This window comes from Malaclemys terrapin, chromosome 3, assembly GCF_027887155.1.
Source record: "Malaclemys terrapin pileata isolate rMalTer1 chromosome 3, rMalTer1.hap1, whole genome shotgun sequence".
Classification (NCBI taxonomy): domain Eukaryota; kingdom Metazoa; phylum Chordata; order Testudines; family Emydidae; genus Malaclemys; species Malaclemys terrapin.
In genome coordinates, this window is record NC_071507.1 from 160,674,701 (window position 1) to 160,697,248 (window position 22,548).

At 38.3% G+C, this 22,548-nt stretch overlaps 1 protein-coding gene across 4 annotated transcripts in view; it reads right to left on the bottom strand.

Annotated features, from left to right (window-relative positions):
• Positions 1-22,548, bottom strand: part of PRIM2 (DNA primase subunit 2) — a 278,681-nt gene that overhangs the window by 74,345 nt on the left and 181,788 nt on the right. For all 4 annotated transcript variants that reach the window (XM_054024333.1, XM_054024331.1, XM_054024330.1 and 1 more), the window contains 2 exons: positions 12,938-13,010; positions 8,424-8,609 (listed from right to left, as the gene is read on the bottom strand). In XM_054024333.1, the coding sequence (XP_053880308.1) occupies positions 8,424-8,609; positions 12,938-13,010 (259 nt within the window). The remainder of the gene's footprint in view (positions 1-8,423; positions 8,610-12,937; positions 13,011-22,548) is intronic.

Below are 22,548 nucleotides of genomic sequence, written 5' to 3' on the forward strand. Positions count from 1 at the left end.
TTCTTTGGAATTACTCTGGCAAGTAACTTTTACCATCACAAGACTAATATCAACCACAGCACAAGGTGGTTAAATAAAAGCATTCAAAAAGCCCTAATTCCAAAAGTACGAGTGTTTCTTTATCAAAATCTGGCCATGATAAACCAGATGAGCCTGAGACAGAATACAATGTATCTGTGTATTGCACTATACTCTATGTATTTTGTGTTTAAATTCAGCCCAAGTTAGCCCAACACAATTCAGAACAATAAAACCGTAAGTGACTTAAATGAAAGACACTATGCTCTGACTTTGCTAGAAATACCAATTCCAGATTTATATTTATTTTAAGAAAATAATTTAACAAATACATTCTAAGCTAAATAATATTTTGAAAGGATATTTTTAAAGGTTTAAAACAAGAGTTTAATAAATGTTATCTCTTGTACACAGGGTTGAGTGTTTTCCGCTTAGGCAGACATGTAAATTCCAGTTACAATGAAACAAAACTGCATAAAACAAAACAGCTACCATAATTAATTTAAAAATTCACTTTCATCATTTAGTTTGTAACTTAGATATATTCACAGGAATTTGAGACACTTTAGTAGAGTGCAGAAACTCAAGGAATTCGAAGAAAATTGCTAGATAGGCTTCACTCAGACATACACTATCCTCAAGTCTAGCAGAACTAAAGCTAATTAGACACTAACAAGCACAAATGGTCTACGCACATTCACAGTGCCAGCTATGTATTATTACTGAAAAGGGAAATAATTAAAAGGTCCATATGAATATTTTTTTCAATTCTGTTCTAGTTCTTATAAATTGCCCATCAATGTAGTGTATCTGAATGTTTTTTGAGAAATATATATAGACATATGGTCATTCTGAAGAAATCTCCTCCTCCAATGCTGGTATCAATGTTTCATTCTTTTCATCCTCCTACTCTTTTCTTAGCACCTTTTTCCACACAGAGAAATTCTGCATCTCTGTCCTGGTTCACAAACCCACCCCAAATCCACGTTCAAGTTCCCCCTTCATTATCTCCCCTTCCTTGAAGTCAACAAAAAGTGAATCAAAACATACACACAAAAATTTATCAAGTTACTCCTTCCTTTGAATTTCCAGTGTATTTCATCTTCTTCAGATAACTGCTTACAGCCTTTTAACATCTGATCACTACTAACTTTTTAGTGAAACAAACAAAAGAGGCAGTTACCACTTCTGCCATTTCCACATTTTCTGTTATTGTCTCCTCCACCCCACCCCACTCTCGTCATTGACTAATGGGCCGACCCTGCCGTTACTCTACTTCTTGCTTCTAATGTACTTTTTCTTTGTAGTCAACTTCACCTATTACGAGGGGGTGATTTTCTTTTTGTTATAATCTCATGGGAGATGAGACAGGTGCATTAATTCTTATCATAACAGATATTGGGGAGATACCTCAGGGCGTGGAGGGGAGAATTTGTATTTTCTCCCTAGCATTTTTAATCAACTCTCTTTGGAATTACAGTCGTTTTTTAAATTAACGAAACAAATGTAAATAACCCTTGAGGTAAAAGGAGGTGCTAAATTCCCACTTTGCAGTCTTTGACTTAATGAAAAGGAGGGGGCGGAAATGGGTCATCTATTGACAAATGTGACAGCTGAGTCTACTGTGATTTCTTACAGACCTTTGGAAATAGTAAGAAAACTCTCTTTCTTCAAGGTCACCTACACAGTTTCGCTTGGCAACCATGGCACACAGCACAGTATGACTGGGTAAGGAGGCAGTTACTACTCCTAATTCAGTTGCACCTTTGCTATCTCTGAGAAATTAGCTCCCTTGCTACATAGGCAATGGAATTTTGTTTTGAGCCTTTTGACAGAAAACCAAGGTGTACTGTTATACATTTGAAAGTAGAAATAGAGTGGAATTAATGGAAATATGTAGATGAAGTGAGGAAAAAGCTGAATTAGGCCTCAATCCTGGAAAAGCCTCCATGTAGGTGGACCTCTGCACCCAAATAGATCTCTATTAATTTCAGCAGGACTCCAGACAGGTAGTGCCGAAGTCTGACTGAACACAGGTTGCGGGTTCTGGACTTTAGAGTAAAAGCAATTCAGTAGTAGTGAAAACTGTATGTCAAAAAACAAAGTTCTGCCATGGCCAGGGAAATAGCTTCATTTTGGTGTTACTTTGCAAGCTTCATGTTTGAAAAATAAGTGATGCCCTGAAGAAAGGGCCTGAACAGATTCTGGGATTTGTGTTTAATCATTCCTGGATTGGGGAAACAAGCCACAGACCCATAGATCTAATAAAAGATTATTCCTTTCACTCCCTGTTCCCACAAAAATAATCATAGATTGGTAGATCAGATTACAGAAAGAAGATTGGTAGATCATACTGTAGAAAAAAGATCTGCTGAAGTTAATTTCTCAGGAAATGTATTGAGTAATCCAAATAGTTTAGATAACCAGAAGGGACGATCAAAATTATATAAAAAATAATTAAAATGAACACAAAAGTGTGTTTCTCTAATCTGGATTTCCCAGGAAATCTCCAATACCTGATATTGACTGTGAAGGAGTGAGTTTTCAGCCTTTGAGCTCACAATGTAACACCAAAATGAAGCTACTCCCCTGACCAAAGCAAGCTGCTAGGACCCAAAGTTCCTTTGCTTTTCTCCCCTCTGCTCCAGGGAATGCCACAGAAGCCAACCTCTTTCCTGCAGCTCTTCTAGCCTTATAGAGGAAACAGCTGAGCCCTTCCCAGCTGGGTCTAATAATACCCTCTACTAGGGCCAAATACCTGCTTCTAAAAAAAGTGTTTGCCTACAAGCAAAGCTAGCCGGTCCTAGGCCCTCTAGCTCTTAAAGGGGCAGACACTGTTACACACATCGCCCCCTAAAACCTTGCCTGGCCCCATAGCAAGTTCTACTGTCTATACCCTTCACCGTAGCACAGTCTTTCCCTTTTTAAGGCAATCACCTCCACTTCCAGGATCTCCTACTTCTCATCCTTCTCTGCCATACACTTGCTCTGTAGAAGGATTTCAGTATGCAACTTCATCGCTTCCTCCTCGGGTATCAACTGCTTCTGCTCAAAAACTGCCTTCCCACAGACCAGCTCGTTTCCTCTGTATAACTTGAGCCAAAACCACCTTGTTACAAGAACTATAGATTTCACACTTACTAGATCTATCAAAGGTTCAAAGTAGAAAACTACTAAAGTTCATAGTAGGAAAGTTCTGATGCTTAAATCTGAATGAATCACTAAAGATTGCATCACTTTTGTTTTGTACAGTTGCAAAGCTTTGCTTTGTTAATCATATTTATTTTATGATTATGTTTATTCAGAAGAATTATTATTTTCTTATCAAACTACTAGGGAATGTCTGTCTTAAAGTTCTGAAGGTGAATCATCTGCAAAATTTACTGACTCCACATTTCCTACATTCTTATTTTCTAGATTGGTTGAATTTTTTATATTTATTCATAACAGAGTCCCAAATAAATAGGTTTCTTATAAAAAATTACCTGATATAATAGATTGTTTTATGTTCCTTAAATCCCAAATTTCTCTTGGGCAATTGAATACTTATGGCAGATTTTTTTAAAAATAAACTTAGGAATTTTCTATTTATACTATCATATTTATTTCTTAGAACCCATTCTTTCAGTTATAATTAAGTTAATAGTAAAAAATCTTTCAATTAGACTCAAGTGAATGAAAGAAAGTAAAAGCAGATGCACATATTTCAAAATAATCAACTGTAAATATGTGCATAAGAATACCCAAAAAACTACTTGGAGAACCTTATTCTTTAAGGATTCTTTGGATAATGTTGAACTGTAGATTAAATATACTTTGCTTTTAACACAATGCTAAAAAAAATGCCATAGTTTTCTACAAAATAAAAGGATTTGGTCTTCCTCAATCATGTGCACAGCTGGAGACATCATAAAACCTCTTCTGTACAATTTACTTGGTAAATGTTCCATGTACTAGAAATGATCTTTCCTTAATAAAAAAAAAAAAAGAGCTTGAGCTTTTTTCATACTATAGTACCGTGAACAGCATAAGCAGAAAGAATATATTTTCCAATTAGAACTTATGTGGCAAAGGGAAAGAGGAATCTTGGACAACAAAGTTAAAGCCACTGTGATGGGTTGTATATTAAAAATTATCTATCTGTATCAAAAACTTGATTCCAGACTATTTGCTAAAGGAATAAATATTGTATAATGCCCCAAAGAAATGGATTTAATTTTCAATCGTTTCTTTGTTCTTTGATATCTCATCTTCCTTCAAGTCTCTGCTGCTGTCATTCAGAGAGTGATCATATAGCTACATCTGAAAACAATGAAAGCATAGTAATAACTATTTCCCACTATAAAGTATGTTGTCTAACTGAAAACAAAAATCCTCATTTTAAAATTGTTCTATATACTTTGCTCTTATTTCATTACATGGTCAGCATCCATACTTCCCTTTGTATCAAAGGGGTAGCCGTGTTAGTCTGGATCTGTAAAAGCAGCAAAGAGTCCTGTGGCACCTTATAGACTAACAGACTTATAGGAGCATGAGCTTTCGTGGGTGAATATGGATGGCATCCGAAGAAGTGGGTATTCACCCCGAAAGCTCATGCTCCTATACGTCTGTTAGTCTATAAGGTGCCAGAGGACTCTTTGCTGCTTTTATACTTCCCTTTGATATCCTACTTCCTGAACTATTTTATAAACAGAGCAAACATTTAATTCTCACTTTTCTTTTAAAAACAAGGACCTGACAAAGTTATTCATCAAGACTCAAACATCAAATAACAAGAACAAAATGTGTGAGAATCTATTTGAGTGAGCATTTTTATTCAGAATAAGGTTTATATATAAACACTATGTTAAAAGAACATTAGATTGCAAAATCAACCACTCAAAAGGTAGGAAATGCCATAATTAAAGTTATCTGTGCAACCTTAATTCAGCTTCCTGGTGAATATGCATTATGCTAAAGTCTTTAATAACATGATCACATAATATTTTTTTCCACAGGACCCTTGCCTCACTCAGTGCACAGGGCAGACAGTGCTCACTGAATGTGTAGCTATTCAATATTTCTTTTTATCCCCGTCATTCAAAGTATAGCCCCATGCATTATTTACCACACACCATCCAAACTCTGCTCTGAATACAGAATTATTAATTTCCTCATGGACTTCGCTATGGTGCTGTCATCATAGAATCTGTAAGATATGAATGAATTTATTTTTCACAGCCCTATGGGAAGAGATACTATTATTATCCCCATTTTACACATAGAGAACTGAGACACAGAGATTAAGACCAAACATGTTAAAAGTGGGTGCCCAAACAGAGATGCCTAGGGCCTGATTTTTCAGGTATTTAGCATTACATAGAACTTTATAGGTGAAGAGCACAACTCCCAGTGATTTCAGTTGCAGCTGTGAATGCTCAGCACCTCTACAAATCAGACCCCTTGTGTCTCATGTTTTGTATCTGGAAAATGAGGACACCAGTGAAAACAGTGGCCCCACCTGTGAAAATTTTGGTTTACCTGACTTGCCCAGCATCATACAGGAACTGTGTGGCACAGGCAGAGATAAAATCAATTTTGACAGGGCTGCATTCAACATTATCCACAAAACCATCCTTCTTGCAGTTCCCTGCCTCTTTTACCACACGCCTTCCAACTTCTGCAACAAATGAGGCAGGGGTCTTCTAGACAACCTCATTAAACCCAAATTTAGTCCCTAGGCCCTGACCATCCTGTGCACTGATTATGGCAGGGATACTGTGGGGAAAAACTAGCATGTGATAGGTTAATTAAATGCATGTATCACAATACATGTCCACTAAGGACCAAATTAAGATTGCACAGGCAATCTCAATTTTGGCATTTCCTAACTTTTGAGCAGTTGACTTTGCAAGCTTAGTGTTCTTTTAACTTAGGTGTTTTAGGATGTAATTTCCTAAATTTTTTAAAAATTGACATTGAAAAATCAAAAATTTCATACTGTTATTATTTCCCACATGGGTCATCAGCAGAGTTGCAATCTTTGGATCCACAGCACAGTCCTCTGTTACTTGAGCTAACCGAATAACTGTAGCACTACAGGGGGATGGATGAAAGACACTTTACCAGTGAGTATCTCAGTTATTTGCTAGACAGAAGAGATAGGAAACAAAGGGTGGAAATAAATGGTCAGTTTTCAGAATGGAGAGAGGTAAATAGTGGAGTCCCCCTGGGTCTGTACTGGAACCAGTACTGTTCAACATATTAATAAATAATCTGGAAAAAGGAGTAAACAGTGAGTTAGCAAAATTTGCAGATGAAACAAAACTACTCAAGATAGTTAAGTCCAAATCAGACTGGGAAGAGTTACAAAGGGATCTCACAAAACGGAGTGACTGGGCAACAAAATGGCAGATGAAATTGAATGCTGATAAATGCAAAGTAATGCAAATTGGAAAACATAATCCTAACTATACATACAAAATGATGGGGATCTAACTTAATTGTTACCACTCAAGAAAGAGATCTTGGAATCACAGTGGATAGTTGTCTGAAAATATCCACTCAACGTACAGCGGCAGTCAAAAAAGCTAGTAGACTCTTAGGAAGCATTAAGAAAGGGATAGATAATAAGACAGAAAATATCATAATGACACTATATAAATCCATGATACGCCCACATCTGGAATACTGTGTGCAGTTCTGGTCACTCCATTTCAAAAAAGATATATTAGAAATGGAAAAGGTACAGAGAAGAACAAAAAAAAATAATTAGGGGAATGGAACACCTTCCGTCTGAAGAGAGATTAAAAAGACTGGATCTTTTCAACTTGGAAAAGAGACGATATAGAGGGGATATGATAGACTATAACATCGTGAATTCTGTGGAGTGAGTGGATAAGGAAGTGTTATTTAATCCTTCAAATTACACAAGAACCAATAACATTAGTAGACAGCATATTTAAAACAAATAAAAGGAAATACTTCTTCACACAATGTAAAGTCAACCTGTGGAACTTGTTGTCAGGGGATGGTCTGAAGGCCAAAACTATAATGGGGTTCAAAAAAGAATTAGATAAGTTCATGAAGGATAGGTCCATCAATGGCTATTAGCCAAGATCATCAGGGATGCAACCCCATGCTCTGGGTGTCCCTGGCCTCTGATTGCCAGAAGCTGGGAGTGGATGATAGGGGATGGATCACTTGATTGCCTGTTCTGTTCAATCCCTCTGAAGTACCTAGCATTGACCACTGTCAGAAGACAGGATACTGGGCTAGATGGACCATGGCCAGACCCACAATGGCCATTCTTATGTTCTTGTGTTCCACTGGCTCCCCCTCCTCTATTGCATGATATTTACGTTATCTGTCATCACTTATAAGGCTCTACCCCATCCTACTTATTTCTTATTCACTATCAGAATGTCAACTCCCAATGATAGCCCCATGATGCCAGCCTCCTTCACCCACTTACTAAGTTTTCAAACAAGCATTCCTTCATGCTTTCTCCCATGCTGCCCCTCGTGAGGCAGCTTTCTGTAAATATCCACAAAACTAGCATGTTATCCTACTTAAACCTGTCATAGGAACACCTAGAAAACACTTACCAGCAGCTAGGCCCTTTGTTCCTCTGCCTATCATTCTGACCAAAACTGTCTCATTGTTTCCTTTTCTTCCCACATCTGTCTATATGCATGTGTTGCTTCTTATCTTATACTTAGATTGTAAGCTCTTGGGGGCAATGACATCTTTTTGTATGACATCTAGCACAATGGGGTCTTGGCCTATGACTAAGACTCTTAGGCATTATGAGAATACAAATAATAATAATGACTATTACAAAGTTTCAGCTAGTACAAAATATGGCAACTTTCCTGTCATTTCATTTCCTGAACTGCATTGGCTTTCCAGCTGCTTAGTGGTGCAATACAACATGCCAGTTCTAACCTATAAAGCTCTATTTGGTTTAGAACATGGCTTTCCTTGGAATTGCCTCTCTTTTCCCATGCCTCATTGCAATGGTTGAGACAAACAAAGAACGACATTCTGTTAAAAAGCAAAATTGTACCCAAAGAGAAGGACTTATAAAGGTGCATTATCCTAGCTTTTACACTAATGTTTAGTAAAATAGTTTCCAGTTAATAATGAAGTGTGGTATGAAGCACAGAGTGGGGAGGGATAGCTCAGTGGTTTGAGCACTGGCCTGCTAAACCCATGGTTATGAGTTCAATCCTTGAGGGGGCCACTTAGGGATCTGGGGCAAAATCAGTACTTGGTCCTACTAATAAAGGCAGGGGGCTGGACTTGATGACCTTTCAAGGTCCCTTCCAGTTCTAGGAGATAGGATATCTCCATTATTTAAAAATATATATATATAATTAAGAAATCCTTGCATTTTGATATTTAGCCTTGTTTTTAAAACGTACCTTGTCTGCATCCACTTTTCCTTTAATAAATTCAGACTTCCAGAATTGCAAAGCTTGTTCCAGTGTTAAGCCAATGCCCTTTAAGAATAGTCCATATTGCATACGGCCTCCGTGACGGAGATGGTGGTTATCACGCAGGGCTTTGTGCAACTGTCTCATGCAAAGAGGAAACGATTTAACAGAAAGCTGCAAGAATAAGAAAATATGTATGTAAGACAGACTGGCCATTTAACTGGTAGGATATATGTTTATTGGGATTACTAACTAACTCCACTTGGAAAGGCTGATGGCTGTGGGAAATAAAATGCACTGGATTGCAGATCATTCAAATATGTCCTTGATCCTTTAAATCTAATAAGTCCTCCAAGGACAAAAACAAAAATAGAGTAACACAAGTGGAAAGCTACTAGGTAACAAAAGTGTATTTGATAATTTTCTTTCTTACAGAAAAAAACCCTGCAGAATCATTACAATGGGTCTTATGCCTGCTTGTAGCTCCTTGGAGGATTGTACCCCAAAGCAAATGAAGGAGTGTATGACAGTTTAAGCATCAAAGAGTCACAGAATCTAAGGCCAGAAGAGAGCACCAGGTCATCTAGTCTGACCTCCTGTTAACACAAGCTACCATCACTCAGCACCAGCACACTAAACCCAATAACTGAAATTAGATCAAAGTATTACAAGCCCACAGGAAACTAAACTACTATGTGCCACAGACAGATAACAGCTCAAACACACGAGGACCCTGCAATGGTAGAGAATTGATTACATGCAATATACCCACATATTTCCAGCAAGCGACATGCATCCCATGCTACAGAAGAAGACAAAAAAACCCACATGATCACCGCCAATCTGATTTTACCTGGGGTAAAATTCCTTCCTGATACCACACATAGGAATCAGTTAGACCCTGAGCATGTGAGCAACCATAAGCCAGCAAAGCACCTGAGCGAGAGAGAATGCTCAGTACCACCTAAAGCACTGGCCCTTCCTGCCCAGTATCACATCTCCCAATGTGGCCATCTCTGATTCTTCAAAGGAAGATGACAAAAAACTACACACAGAATCCCTCCATGATTATTGCAAGTGGCCAGCTGAAGCCCTGAAGCATGAGATTACAAGAACATCAGACATAAACCAGAAGGCAGCCTTCTGGCTCCCACCATCAAAAACCCACCATACAATCGCACTCATAAATTTGTCCAGCTTTCTCTTAAAACTAATTAAATTTGCCCCCACAACTTCTATTGGGAAGCTCTTTTAGAACTTCAATCCTCTGATGGTTAGAGCCCTTCTTCTAATTTCCAGATTGAATTTATTCATAGGTAGTTTACACCCATTTATTCTTGTGTCAACATTGTCTAGCATTCCCCAGAAATATAATCTTGTGACAGGTGGGTTGGATCTAGGGACTTTCCTGCTAGAAGAAAGGAAATTTTCAGGTAAGATAAAAAATGTTCTTATTCTCCTTTGCGGGGAAAAAATAATAATAATAATATATGAAGATATACCTATCTCATAGAACTGGAAGGGACCTTGAAAGGTCATTGAGTCCAGTCCCCTGCCTTCACTAGCAGAACCAAGTACTGTCCCTGACAGTTTTGTTTGGGGTTTTTTGCCCCAGATCCCTAAATGGCCCCCTCAAGGATTGAGCTCACAACCCTAGGTTTAGCAGGCTAATGCTGAAACCACTGAGCTATCCCTCCCCCTGCCCACAAATCCATTACAATGGGTTGTTCAATAGCAGTGTGTCACCAGAAAGAGGGGTCAGAGAGACTGAGGGAGAAGAAAGATCTTTTAAAATAAATATATCAGTTACTGGGTGAGTATAGGATGTAAATCCTTTCCTCCCATGACAAAGACTGAGATGATCTGCACATTTAACTTGTAACACATAGTAAAAGTGTGCAGAAACATGACCAGGTGGCTGCCCTACATGTCTCTTTGTATGTTGGTATAATCCTTCAGGTTATGAAACTTTCATGGCTCTGAATGAAAGAGTACAACAGTTCAAGGGGGAAAAAACTGTCTCTCTGAAAGCTTCTGAAACTACTTTAGTAACTGAAGCCTTAGCAGTAGATGTAGGGTGGTTTTTTTATTTTTAATTTATGATGGGGGTTTTAGTCCAACAGAGCTAGAGCTTTCCTGAACTGGATACTGCATTCAGTGTTGATTTGTATAGTACTTCTTACATCAAGAGTATGCCAGAGTTGGAGGATTTTGCAGGTGGGCAAAAAAGGTGGAAATAAAATAATTTCTTCTAACAAGGTTTTATCTTGGGAATAAAGGTTGTGTTAACGCTTAGCACAATTTTCCCTTCATGAGGGTTGCAGTACTGCTGCAAGACAGAAAATCTATGGGCACTTGTGACAAGGGATCAAAGAAACGCTTAGGGAAGGCATTTAATACAAAATTTATTTCCCAGGAGGGAGTTTTCCTCATTCATGTGGATTTGAGAAGTACTGCAGCTGTAAGAAATTTTCTGTATCTAGATAAGAGGACAATCCTGCATCAGCTTGCTGTCTCTAGTGAGAAAAGACTACCACTTGAATTTTACAGCGGTAAGTTTTAGGCCCATTTTAAAACTTTTCTGTAGGAACTCTGGAAAAAAAATTGTTTTGCCTTTGCATTAACTGGATCCATTCCTACTACTTACACTATGTCCTACAAACATAGATTAGCCCCTTGAAGATGCCCCATTTCTAGAATACTTTCTTTTAGCTTTGAGAAAGTGTATTATAAACACATCTGATTATCTTATTTCAATTGATACCGCTCAGATATCATGTAATTTGTTTAACTTTTTCTGTGGTTGGGTTCAGTTTTGTCCTCAGGAGCAGAGAATGTGTAGAGAATGCATAGCTGAGTGGTTGCTGCCTGAATTAGGCCATGTCTATACTTACGGCTAGATAGGCACTGCTGTAATCAATGCAGAGGTGTAGATTTAGTGGGTCTGGTGAAGACCCGCTAAGTCGATGGCAGAGCACTCTTCCGTCGACTTCGGTACTTCAGCTCACCGAGAAGAGTAAGGTAAGTTGGTGGGAGAGCGTTTCCCATTGACACAGCATGGTGTAGACCCTGCTGTAAGCCGATCTAAGTTACATCGACTGAAGTAGCGTGACTTAGTTCGACTTCCAGCTGTAGTGTGGACCATCCCTTAGATACAAGAATCAGGACCTCCTTAGGCAATGTGAGAATACTTGTCTCTCTTGTGTGTGCGCGCATCAGTCTGTCCATTCAGGAACGAATCGTGAACAGTAAAAAACAACGACAATCATATTTTTGGCCAGGGGAATTATTACTCTGGAATAAGACTTTGGTTTCTCTGCAGGGTTCTGGATGCAAAAAGGTCTATTGACAGGTGTGCAACTCAGGACCCAACTCTCCATTCATTCTTGACTAAGTGATGGCTGTTTTGTGGGCCATTTCCAGGAGCAGTGCTCCGATGAGCAGGTTGTTTTGCTTTTCTTCCAGAGGAAAATACAATGTTTACTAGCACTTTAGTTAACATCCTTAGAGAGACAGGTAGTCCAAAAAGTAAAAGCAGCATACCGGTAACATCATATTTTGTATGTGAATCTGGTATCTTCATAGAACAATGTGTAGATAAATGTTCTACAGATAAATTAATGACAGAAAAAGTTTCCTTTGGAATTGCTGCTATGGTGGAATTTAAGGTTTCCATCCTGAACCATGGCTTCTGGAGGAATCTGTTCAAGGACCTCTGATAAAGCTTTCCTTTGTCTTTGAAATCCTAGGGCACTGAGAAGAGAATGGAGTAGAAGCCTAAGTTTTCTTGTTCTGTGGGAGATCAATTACCCAATTTGAAAAAGGTGATATATTGCAGTCTTCATACTCAGGTGTTTCAAACCGGTTGGATGAAAAGGGGGAATGTCAATAATCTTGGTTTTGGAGGTGCATTTAATTCTAATGCTGAAACTCTCTACCTAAGATTCATTTTTCTGATGTAGCATTTAGGCAAAATTCCAAATTTCCTGCCACTTGCCCCCACTTGTTCCTGATACCCTCTGCCAATTATTGAGGTTTTACAATAAACTTTCATAGATCCATATTTTAAAAAATATTTTATTTATTATTTGGGGGGAAAAAACCCAAAACAGGAAAACTGACCAATTATGCAGACAAAAGAGACCATAAAATGAATAAGAAAAACAACAGGAGGTAAAATTAAAAAATTAACACCAACTCACAAATAGTCCCACTCTAATTTCTCACAGGTTGCACTTCAGGTTAACTTTGCTGCATTTTAGCTTTTATGTTACACAATTTTGTTGAACTGGTCCTCAAAATACAGTTTGAGAACTATTACTGAAGAAACAAAGCAGACAGTTTAGTCACAGCTTTTATGAATAGGGAGAATAAAGAATTTTTTAAGAAAGGCCAGACATACCCTATGAGGTGGTGGGATGAACTGTTAATTGTTTTTAAAAATACATGTGAAAGGCAACAATGAGCTTATAGCAACCAAATGATGAGCACAAAGTACTTACAGCATCAATGTGTTCTAATGAAATTTTCCCAATATTTTTTTGTATACTGTAATCTGGGCCAACATAGGAATGGCTGAAAGAAAAAAGGAAATAAGTTATTTAGACTAGTTAGTTAAAAAAATAAATGTTCATAAATGCAGAAATAGATGGCCTTGCTACTTTTGTAGCAAATTAAATTTAGGAACTGAGAACTTTACATGCAAACCACAGACAAGAAAAAAAATCATTCTGATAGTTATCTACATGTTGTTTTGTAAACCAAATTAAAAATAACACTAAAATCAAGACAATACAGATTTTTTTGTTGTTGTTGCTTTATTTTTTGGGGGGAAAGTCTTCAATCTTTAGATATTGGTGCTGAGTTTGAAAGTGTTGAGACACCCTGGTGAATACATTCTAAAAAAAAAAAAAGGGAACAGTCACTAAAAACTAATTAAAAGTATTGAAAATAATACCAAGTGTACCAAAGTTGTGGTAAACTAAATGTAAGCATCTGGAGCAGTATTCTGAAACACTTGAGTAATCTCAAATGCATGCTCCTTTGGGGAGGGTGTGTGGGGTTATCAGCCTAGTCTGATTGCAGGGCAGAAAAGAAGAGCAATGATGATAAAATTCAACTTTTTTCTCTATTTATGTGGTAGGGTCCCCAGCACAGTTGGCAACAGGGATAGCTCACACATACGGAGCGACAGGTTCAGCCAGTAGCTCACTGTCCCAATTGCTTTTCTATGGATGCTGTCAAATTCTAAAAAAATCCCAAACAGTTAAAAACACTAAGTTACATGACAGAACTAGAAAAATATTTTTAAAAATCCAGGCTTCACTAGGAATGTAAGGATTTTTGGCACTCCATTGGACACTTAAAGACAAATCTTTTGGGGGCTATTGAGAGAATGATTGTATGCAGTTTTGAATTTAACAGAGAAAGATGAGAACATTTGTACTGAGAGATGTTACAGAATACCCACTAGGAACCAATCTATTAAAACCATGATTGTGTATTTAGAAGAACTGAGAGTTAAGGTGAGGATTCTACATGCATTCAGGTTTCAGAGTAGCAGCCGTGTTAGTCTGTATCCGCAAAAAGAAGAACAGGAGTACTTGTGGCACCTTAGAGACTAACAAATTTGTTAGTCTCTAAGGTGCCACAAGTACTCCTGTTCTTCTTTTTACATGCATTCAGTAATTTTTGATCTTTGAAAACAAGATTTTTTCAGCTGTGAGACAGAGGATATAAAAAGTAAGAAAAGAAGTAGAATTTGTGTAAAGTTTTGTTGAACTTAATTTGCAAGCATCGGATTTAAACTCAATGAAGCTGCCAATATTGCATAAGAATAAAACATTTTGTGGAATGCTGGTTCAGAGAGAGAACTTCTGACAAAAATTAGTGCTGTAAATATCATCAAGCACTCAGTGATTAACTCCAAAGAGAATGGATATGGCTAAGAGACAATGTTGGATGTTACTATTTATTCTCGGGTACTTGCAATATTTTATTTTGTATAAAACATGCAATTGAGAGATGACTTTACTGTAGTACAATGTACTCTTTATGTTTAAATCACAGTTAAAACAAACCCTTGTTTACTTCTTTAGTCTTCTTTTTGGCAGACACTAGAGAATTGGTCAAACTTCTTGGGGTTACTGTCATTTTTGGAAAACCTACTCTCTATTCCCAGACAACAGATAGACAACAAAAACTGGTTAAGTGGTATTTTACTATTGTCATCAATTATTTGTATTACTGTAGTGTTTAGCAGCTTTAGTCATAGACCAGAACTCTACTGTCCTAGGTGCTGTACAATCACAAAACAAAAAACCAGTCCCTGCCCCAAAGATCTTATAATCTAAGTATAAGACAAGAGACAACAGATGGATAAAAAACAGACCGATGGAGGAGTACAAGGAAACAATGAGACAATATTGGTCAGTACAGTAGCCAGTAATCTCAGCACACCAGCAGTGTCATCATTTTTTTTTAGGCAGAAAATGATACAGAGGCATTTGAAGGCTGTAGCTAATCACCTTATATAATCATTTTATTGTGTTATCTATTGTTGTGGTTAATTCATATGTAATCAATGTGTGATAAACAGATTTAAGTTGTAGGAATAGGTATAGAAATAAGTAGGATAGTATTACAGGGGTATAAGGTTGACAAATATTTATGAGTGAAGAGTGTGTATTTGGCATATAAACAAAGTAAGGCTATAAAGCAAGGCCTACGGGCTAAGGCCTATAAGATGTTACCTTAGCCACATTAGGCTTTAAGCCTAAAGAAGGGTTGACATAAGTAGGTGACCCAGGAATAACCCTGTACCAGTAAAGTTACAAGAAAACTACTGGTGAGACTGCTTTGGGGGCCTAAGGCATATGGTCCCACTTTTGACACTGTGAACAAGAAGCGGGCAGCATTATCTTCTGCAAATGTAAACAAACTTGTTTGTCTGAGCGATTGCCTGAACACGGACTTGTAGGTTCCAAAGTTTTACATTGTTTTATTTTTAAATGCAGGTTTTTATTGTACATAATTCCACATTTGTAAGTTCAACTTTCATGATAAAGAGATTGCACTACAGTACTCGTAGTAGGTGAATTGAAAAATACTATTTCTTTTGTTTTTTAAAGTGCAAATATTTGTAATCAAAAATAAATACAGTACAACACTTTGCATTCTGTGTTGTAATTAAAATCAATATATTTGAAAATGTAGAAAACATCCAAAAATATTTAAATAAATGGTATTCTATTATTGTTTAATCGTGCGATTAATCGCAATTAACTTTTTTAATCATGTGATTAATCGTGATTAATTTTTTTAATCGCTTGACAGCCCTAGTTTGAACGCATTAGCCTTGAGGTTTACATTTCTTTATTTCCATTGGGTATTTGCTGTGTAGATTGGGACGAGTGTGTAAGGCAGTGTTATGGGAAAACTTTAGCCCAGCAAGGAAGCAATTAATTATGCACTCCTCTCAGCTTGTTTTGCTCAAATACTGAGTTGATTTAATTTAATTGGATTTCTAGCAGGACCACCTTACTTTTTTGCTAATACATTTTTCATCTTTTTACACACTGTATTAAATATACAGATATTAGATTTGATCTGCACATTGCACTCAAAATCTTTGATTGCAACTCAATCAGTTGTTTTTTTCCTAATTTTTTGAAAGTACTGGGTGCCTGCAGCAATAATCCAAGTCACACAGTTGTGTTCCAATTTCTGTAGGTTATTTAAAAAAGAAATATGAATCATATAATGTTCATTTCTCTGTATTTTCCTGATATTCATAGATTCACAGATTCTAGGACTGGAAGGGACCTCAAGAGGTCATCGAGTCCAGTCCCCTGCCCGCATGGCAGGACCAAATACTGTCTAGACCATCCCTGATAGACATTTATCTAACCTACTCTTAAATATCTCCAGAGATGGAGATTTCACAACCTCCCTAGGCAATTTATTCCAGTGTTTAACCACCCTGACAGTTAGGAACTTTTTCCTAATGTCCAACCTAGACCTCCCTTGCTGCAGTTTAAGCCCATTGCTTCTTGTTCTATCCTTAGAGGCTAAGGTGAACAAGTTTTCTCCCTCCTCCTTATGACACCCTTTTAGATACCTTCCTTCACAGGTCATGTTCTCAAGACCTTTAATCATTCTTGTTGCTCTTCTCTGGACCCTTTCCAATTTCTCCACATCTTTCTTGAAATGCGGTGCCCAGAACTGGACACAATACTCCAGCTGAGGCCTAACCAGAGCAGAGCAGAGTGGATGAATGACTTCTTGTGTCTTGCTCACAACACACCTGTAAATACATCCCAGAATCACGTTTGCTTTTTTTGCAACAGCATCACACTGTTGACTCATATTTAGCTTGTGGTCCACTATAACCCCTAGATCCCTTTCTGCCGTACTCCTTCCTAGACAGTCTCTTCCCAGTCTGTATGTGTGAAACTGATTTTTCCTTCCTAAGTGGAGCAGTTTGCATTTGTCTTTGTTAAACTTCATCCTGTTTAACTCAGACCATTTCTCCAATTTGTCCAGATCATTTTGAATTATGACCCTGTCCTCCAAAGCAGTTGCAATCCCTCCCAGTTTGGTATCATCCGCAAACTTAATAAGCGTACTTTCTATGCCAATACCTAAGTCGTTAATGAAGATATTGAACAGAGCCGGTCCCAAAACAGACCCCTGCGGAACCCCACTCGTTATGCCTTTCCAGCAGGATTGGGAACCATTAATAACAACCCTCTGAGTACGGTTATCCAGCCAGTTATGCACCCACCTTATAGTAGCCCCATCTAATTTGTATTTGCCTAGTTTATCGATAAGAATATCATGCGAGACTGTATCAAATGCCTTACTAAAGTCTAGGTATACCACATCCACAGCTTCTCCCTTATCCACAAGACTCGTTATCCTATCGAAGAAAGCTATCAGATTGGTTTGACATGATTTGTTCTTTACAAATCCATGCTGGCTGTTCCCTATCACCATACCACCTTCCAAGTGTTTGCAGATGATTTCCTTAATTACTTGCTCCATTATCTTCCCTGGCACAGAAGTTAAACTAACTGGTCTGTAGTTTCCTGGGTTGTTTTTATTTCCCTTTTTATAGATGGGCAGTATATTTGCCCTTTTCCAGTCTTCTGGAATCTCTCCCGTCTCCCATGATTTTCCAAAGATAATAGCTAGAGGCTCAGATACCTCCTCTATTAGCTCCTTGAGTATTCTAGGATGCATTTCATCAGGCCCTGGTGACTTGCAGGCATCTAACTTTTCTAAGTGATTTTTAACTTGTTCTTTTTTTATTTTATCTGCTAAACCTACCCCCTTCCCATTAGCATTCACTATGTTAGGCATTCCTTCAGACTTCTCGGTGAAGACCGAAACAAAGAAGTCATTAAGCATCTCCGCCATTTCCAAGTTTCCTGTTACTGTTTCTCCCTCTTCACTAAGCAGTGGGCCTACCCTGTCTTTGGTCTTCCTCTTGCTTCTAATGTATTGATAAAAAGTCTTCTTGTTTCCCTTTATTCCCATAGCTAGTTTGAGCTCATTTTGTGCCTTTGCCTTTCTAATCTTGCCCCTGCATTCCTGTGTTGTTTGCCTATATTCATCCTTTGTAATCTGTCCTAGTTTCCATTTTTTAGATCGTGCAAGATCTCGTGGTTAAGCCAAGGCGGTCTTTTGCCACATTTTCTATCTTTCCTAACCAGTGGAATAGCTTGCTTTTGGGCCCTTAATAGTGTCCCTTTGAAAAACTGCCAACTCTCCTCAGTTGTTTTTCCCCTCAGTCTTGATTCCCATGGGACCTTACCTATCAGCTCTCTGAGCTTACCAAAATCTGCCTTCCTGAAATCCATTGTCTCTATTTTGCTGTTCTCCCTTCTACCCTTCCTTAGAATTGCAAACTATATGATTTCATGATCACTTTCACCCAAGCTGCCTTCTACTTTCAAATTCTCAACAAGATCCTCCCTATTTGTTAATATCAAGTCCAGAACAGCTTCCCCCCAGTAGCTTTTTCAACCTTCTGAAATAAAAAGTTGTCTGCAATGCAGTCCAAGAATTTGTTGGATAGTCTGTGCCCTGCTGTGTTATTTTCCCAACATATATCCAGATAGTTGAAGTCCCCCATCACCACCAAATCTTGGGCTTTGGATGATTTTGTTAGTTGTTTAAAAAAAGCCTCATCCACCTGGTTAGGTGACCTGTAGTAGACTCCTAGCATGACATCATCCTTGTTTTTTTACCTCTTTTAGCCTAACCCAGAGACTATCAACACTTCCATCTCCTATGTCCATCTCTATCTCAGTCCAAGTGTGTACATTTTTAATATATAAGGCAACACCTCCTCCCTTTTTCCCCTGTCTATCCTTCCTGAGCAAGCTGTATCCATCCACACCAACATTCCAATCATGTGTATTATCCCACCAAGTTTCAGTGATGCCAACAATGTCATAGTTGTATTTATTTATTAGCACTTCCAGTTCTTCCTGCTTATTACCCATACTTCTCGCATTTGTATATAGGCATCTAAGATACTGGTTTGATCTTTCCTCCAAGTTTTGTCCTGACCCTCCTTTCTCTCTGCCAATATAGCCCACACTCCCTCTCGTTTCCAACCCATCTCCCAGGTCTCTATGTTCCCCACCTACCTGTGGGCTTTGCTCACCTGTCCCCATCAAACCTAGTTTAAAGCCCTCCTCACTAGGTTCGACGGGGACAACTCTTAAAGTAATATAAATAGGAGTAACTATTGTTGCATAGTGTAGCTTAAATCACTTTTAAGTGGTGGTTGGCCCAAACAGTATCATTGCTATTTATAACGCCTACAGTGAATGTGATCCAGCTCTCAGTTAAATTAATTTTTTTTAATGTTTTGTTGTATACATCCATTGGTGAGACAGACCACCCCAGAAGCAGAAGAGGATACATTTTTTGTTAACTCTGTGGCAAACAAGTCTATCTGAGCTGTCCTGCATTGACTGAATACGTAGTGTAATATGCTGGGGTCTATTTCCCACTCATGTTCTTGGAAGAAATTCCAAAGCTTGACAGCCTCAGTGCAGAGAGAGGAGGATCTGGCTCCTCCCTGACAATTGACGTATGCATGCACAATATATTGTCCACCATGACCTTTGCCATATGGGGACCTTTGGGTGGCCTATCTCCAACAATTTTCCATAGCGTCAAGCACCATAGAGAAGGGCAACCTGCATCACCTGCTCCACCCAGGAGACCTGACCCTCAAGAGGAATCCTTCGAGGAGCAGGAAGCTAGAGCCGATGAAGTCTCACTCACGGCCAATATTTTGTCTTTGTCTTCGGATGAAGCTGTCCTGCCTCCGCCTCCATTTTTGGCAGATGAAATTAAGCACTTCCAGGATCTAGTCAAGAGAACTGCAGTCTCCTTGTGGATCTCTCTCAAGGAGGCTAAAGAGCCTAATCATATGCTTGATATCCTCCATTCACCCTCATCTGCCTGCACAGCTTTGCCTTCTGAACCCAGCAAAGATCATCTCGCCCACTCCAGCTACCCATGCGGAACCCCACTGAAGTTAAATAGACTCCATGCAAATCTACCTATAGGATTTGTTATTAGTCATAGTAGTATACCTTAGTGCTTACAAATCCAGATTTGGATCAGGACCCCATTGTGCTAGGTGTGCCATACAACAGATGGATACTGACAGAATAATAGAAAAGTACAAGCAATCAGTGAGACAGCACTCATCAGCATGATAGGCTGTGGCCTTAGCACATTAGTAGCCTAATTATTGTAGGCATCATGGAAAACAAGAGTTTTGAGGAGGAATTTGAAGGAGGGTAATGAGTTCATTTTGCAGATGTTTACAGGCAACTCCTCCCACTTGTGAGGGGCTACATGGGAAAAAGCAAGAAGGTGCTTGTTTGAAAATTTAACAAGTGAGTGATGGAGGCTGGCTCATGGGCTGATCAGCAGTGAGAATTGACATTTCAAAAGTGAATGAGAAATGTTAAGTAGGATAGAGACAGGCCATGAAAGGCCATCAAACATAAGTTACTTGTCTTCACTTTTAAGCAGCAAAAAAAGGGGAGTCAGTGGAGAAATGTAAAGAGAAGGGTGGTCAAAGAAGCTGGCTAGGAAAATCATCTTTGCAGTACCATACTGAATGGATATGAGCAAGACAAGTTTGCATTTGTCAAGGCCAGAGAAAAGGATGATGCAGTGATTGAGATGTGTGATGATCAGGGTCTGGACGAGAGTTTTAGTTGTGCATATAGATACCAAAGGCCATATCTTGGAGATATTAAAGAATCTGCACAGTTTAGATGGAGCCTGGATGTGCGGACCTAGTGAGAGGCCCTGAGTGGTCTATGATGCCACGGTAACAGGCCTGAGTGACAGGCAGAATGGTGAGGTTGTCCAGTGAATGAGAAAGGATGTGGCAGGGAGAATTGGAAGGGTTTAAGAGCACCGTTTTACCTATGTGAACCTATGAAGAGATCCTGATTGGATGGAGTAGAGGGAAAGGAATTCATGAGGAAAGATGTAAGGAAGTATTGTTTTTTCCCCAGAGGAAAGATGTGCTGTTACAAACTTTTGAAAAAAAGGGTTCTTTATCCATGTCTGCACATGTTCAGATTAAGTGTACAGTAACGTATTGGTTTGTTGGGACTGCCCAACACAATTCAATACCGACTTTGTTTTTGTTTGTTTTGCTTTTATTAGCCCCATCGAACAAAGTATTTACAATAGAAGAACTTCAAGAAACCATGTGTTCACACTGAACACAGAAAGCTAAATGTAAAGTTAAGTTAATTTGGGAGTCAAAAATTTGACTTCTATTTAACATCTACATGTTTAGTCACATGCAAAGCTTCAGGTTATGTAAGGTCATATTAGAATGATAGCATAGTATGTAAAGATGACTTCCTCTTCAATCCTGTTGACTCAGCAATTTTTCTCATTAAAACTGTAGCTTAGAATGTTAGCCATTTAAAGATTTATTGTAGCCAATTGTGAGTGTTGCAAATGTTTAGTGCATAAACCTCTAAGAGACAGTCCTACATCATACAAAATAAAATACATTTTAGCTAAAATGATTTCTTATTTCACTACTGTACAATCGGCATTAAAAAGCACCAGTAAAGTAGAATAGGGAAGAAACAGCATCTCAGCTGTAGATAAAGTAAGTATTTAGTACACAATGGTCTCATTACAAAATGAATTCCATGCACATTAAAATACAGGGCCATGCATTAAAATAAGGAATTGTTTAAAAAATAACTCTATAGATGTAAACTTCAGCAAAAATAATTTGTGCTGAAAGTGAAGGCTGGCTAATTTAAAATTCACAAGCAGATATGAACAGTTGCCATCGAACACACAATGCATTAGCAACCAATCAATGCTGTGTAACTTTCAATTGTACATTCTTTTCAGATAATTTCTAAGCTTATGCTCCCCTGATAAAGCTCTATTTGTCTGACATATGCCAAAAATAAAATATTGCTGTAAGTAACTTCATATGATAAAGGAAGAGGGAAGCCTACAACTAAAATACCTTTCATTTTTGTTTCAGAGTAACAGCCGTGTTAGTCTGTATCCGCAAAAAGAAGAACAGGAGTACTTGTGGCACCTTAGAGACTAACAAATTTATTAGAGCATAAGCTTTCGTGGACTACAGCCCACTTCTTCGGATGCATATAGAATGGAACATATAATGAGGAGATATATATACACACATACAGAGAGCATAAACAGGTGGGAGTTGTCTTACTAACTCTGAGAGGCCAATTAATTAAGAGAAAAAAAAAAAAAAAAAACTTTTGAAGTGATAATCAAGCTAGCCGAGTACAGACAGTGTGATAAGAAGTGTGAGAGTACTTACAAGGGGAGATAGTCAACGTTTGTAATGGCTCAGCCATTCCCAGTCCTTATTCAAACCGGAGTTGATTGTGTCTAGTTTGCATATCAATTCTAGCTCTGCAGTCTCTCTTTGGAGTCTGTTTTTGAAGTTTTTCTGTTGTAATATAGCCACCCGCAGGTCTGTCACTGAATGACCAGACAGGTTAAAGTGTTCTCCCACTGGTTTTTGAGTATTTTGATTCCTGATGTCAGATTTGTG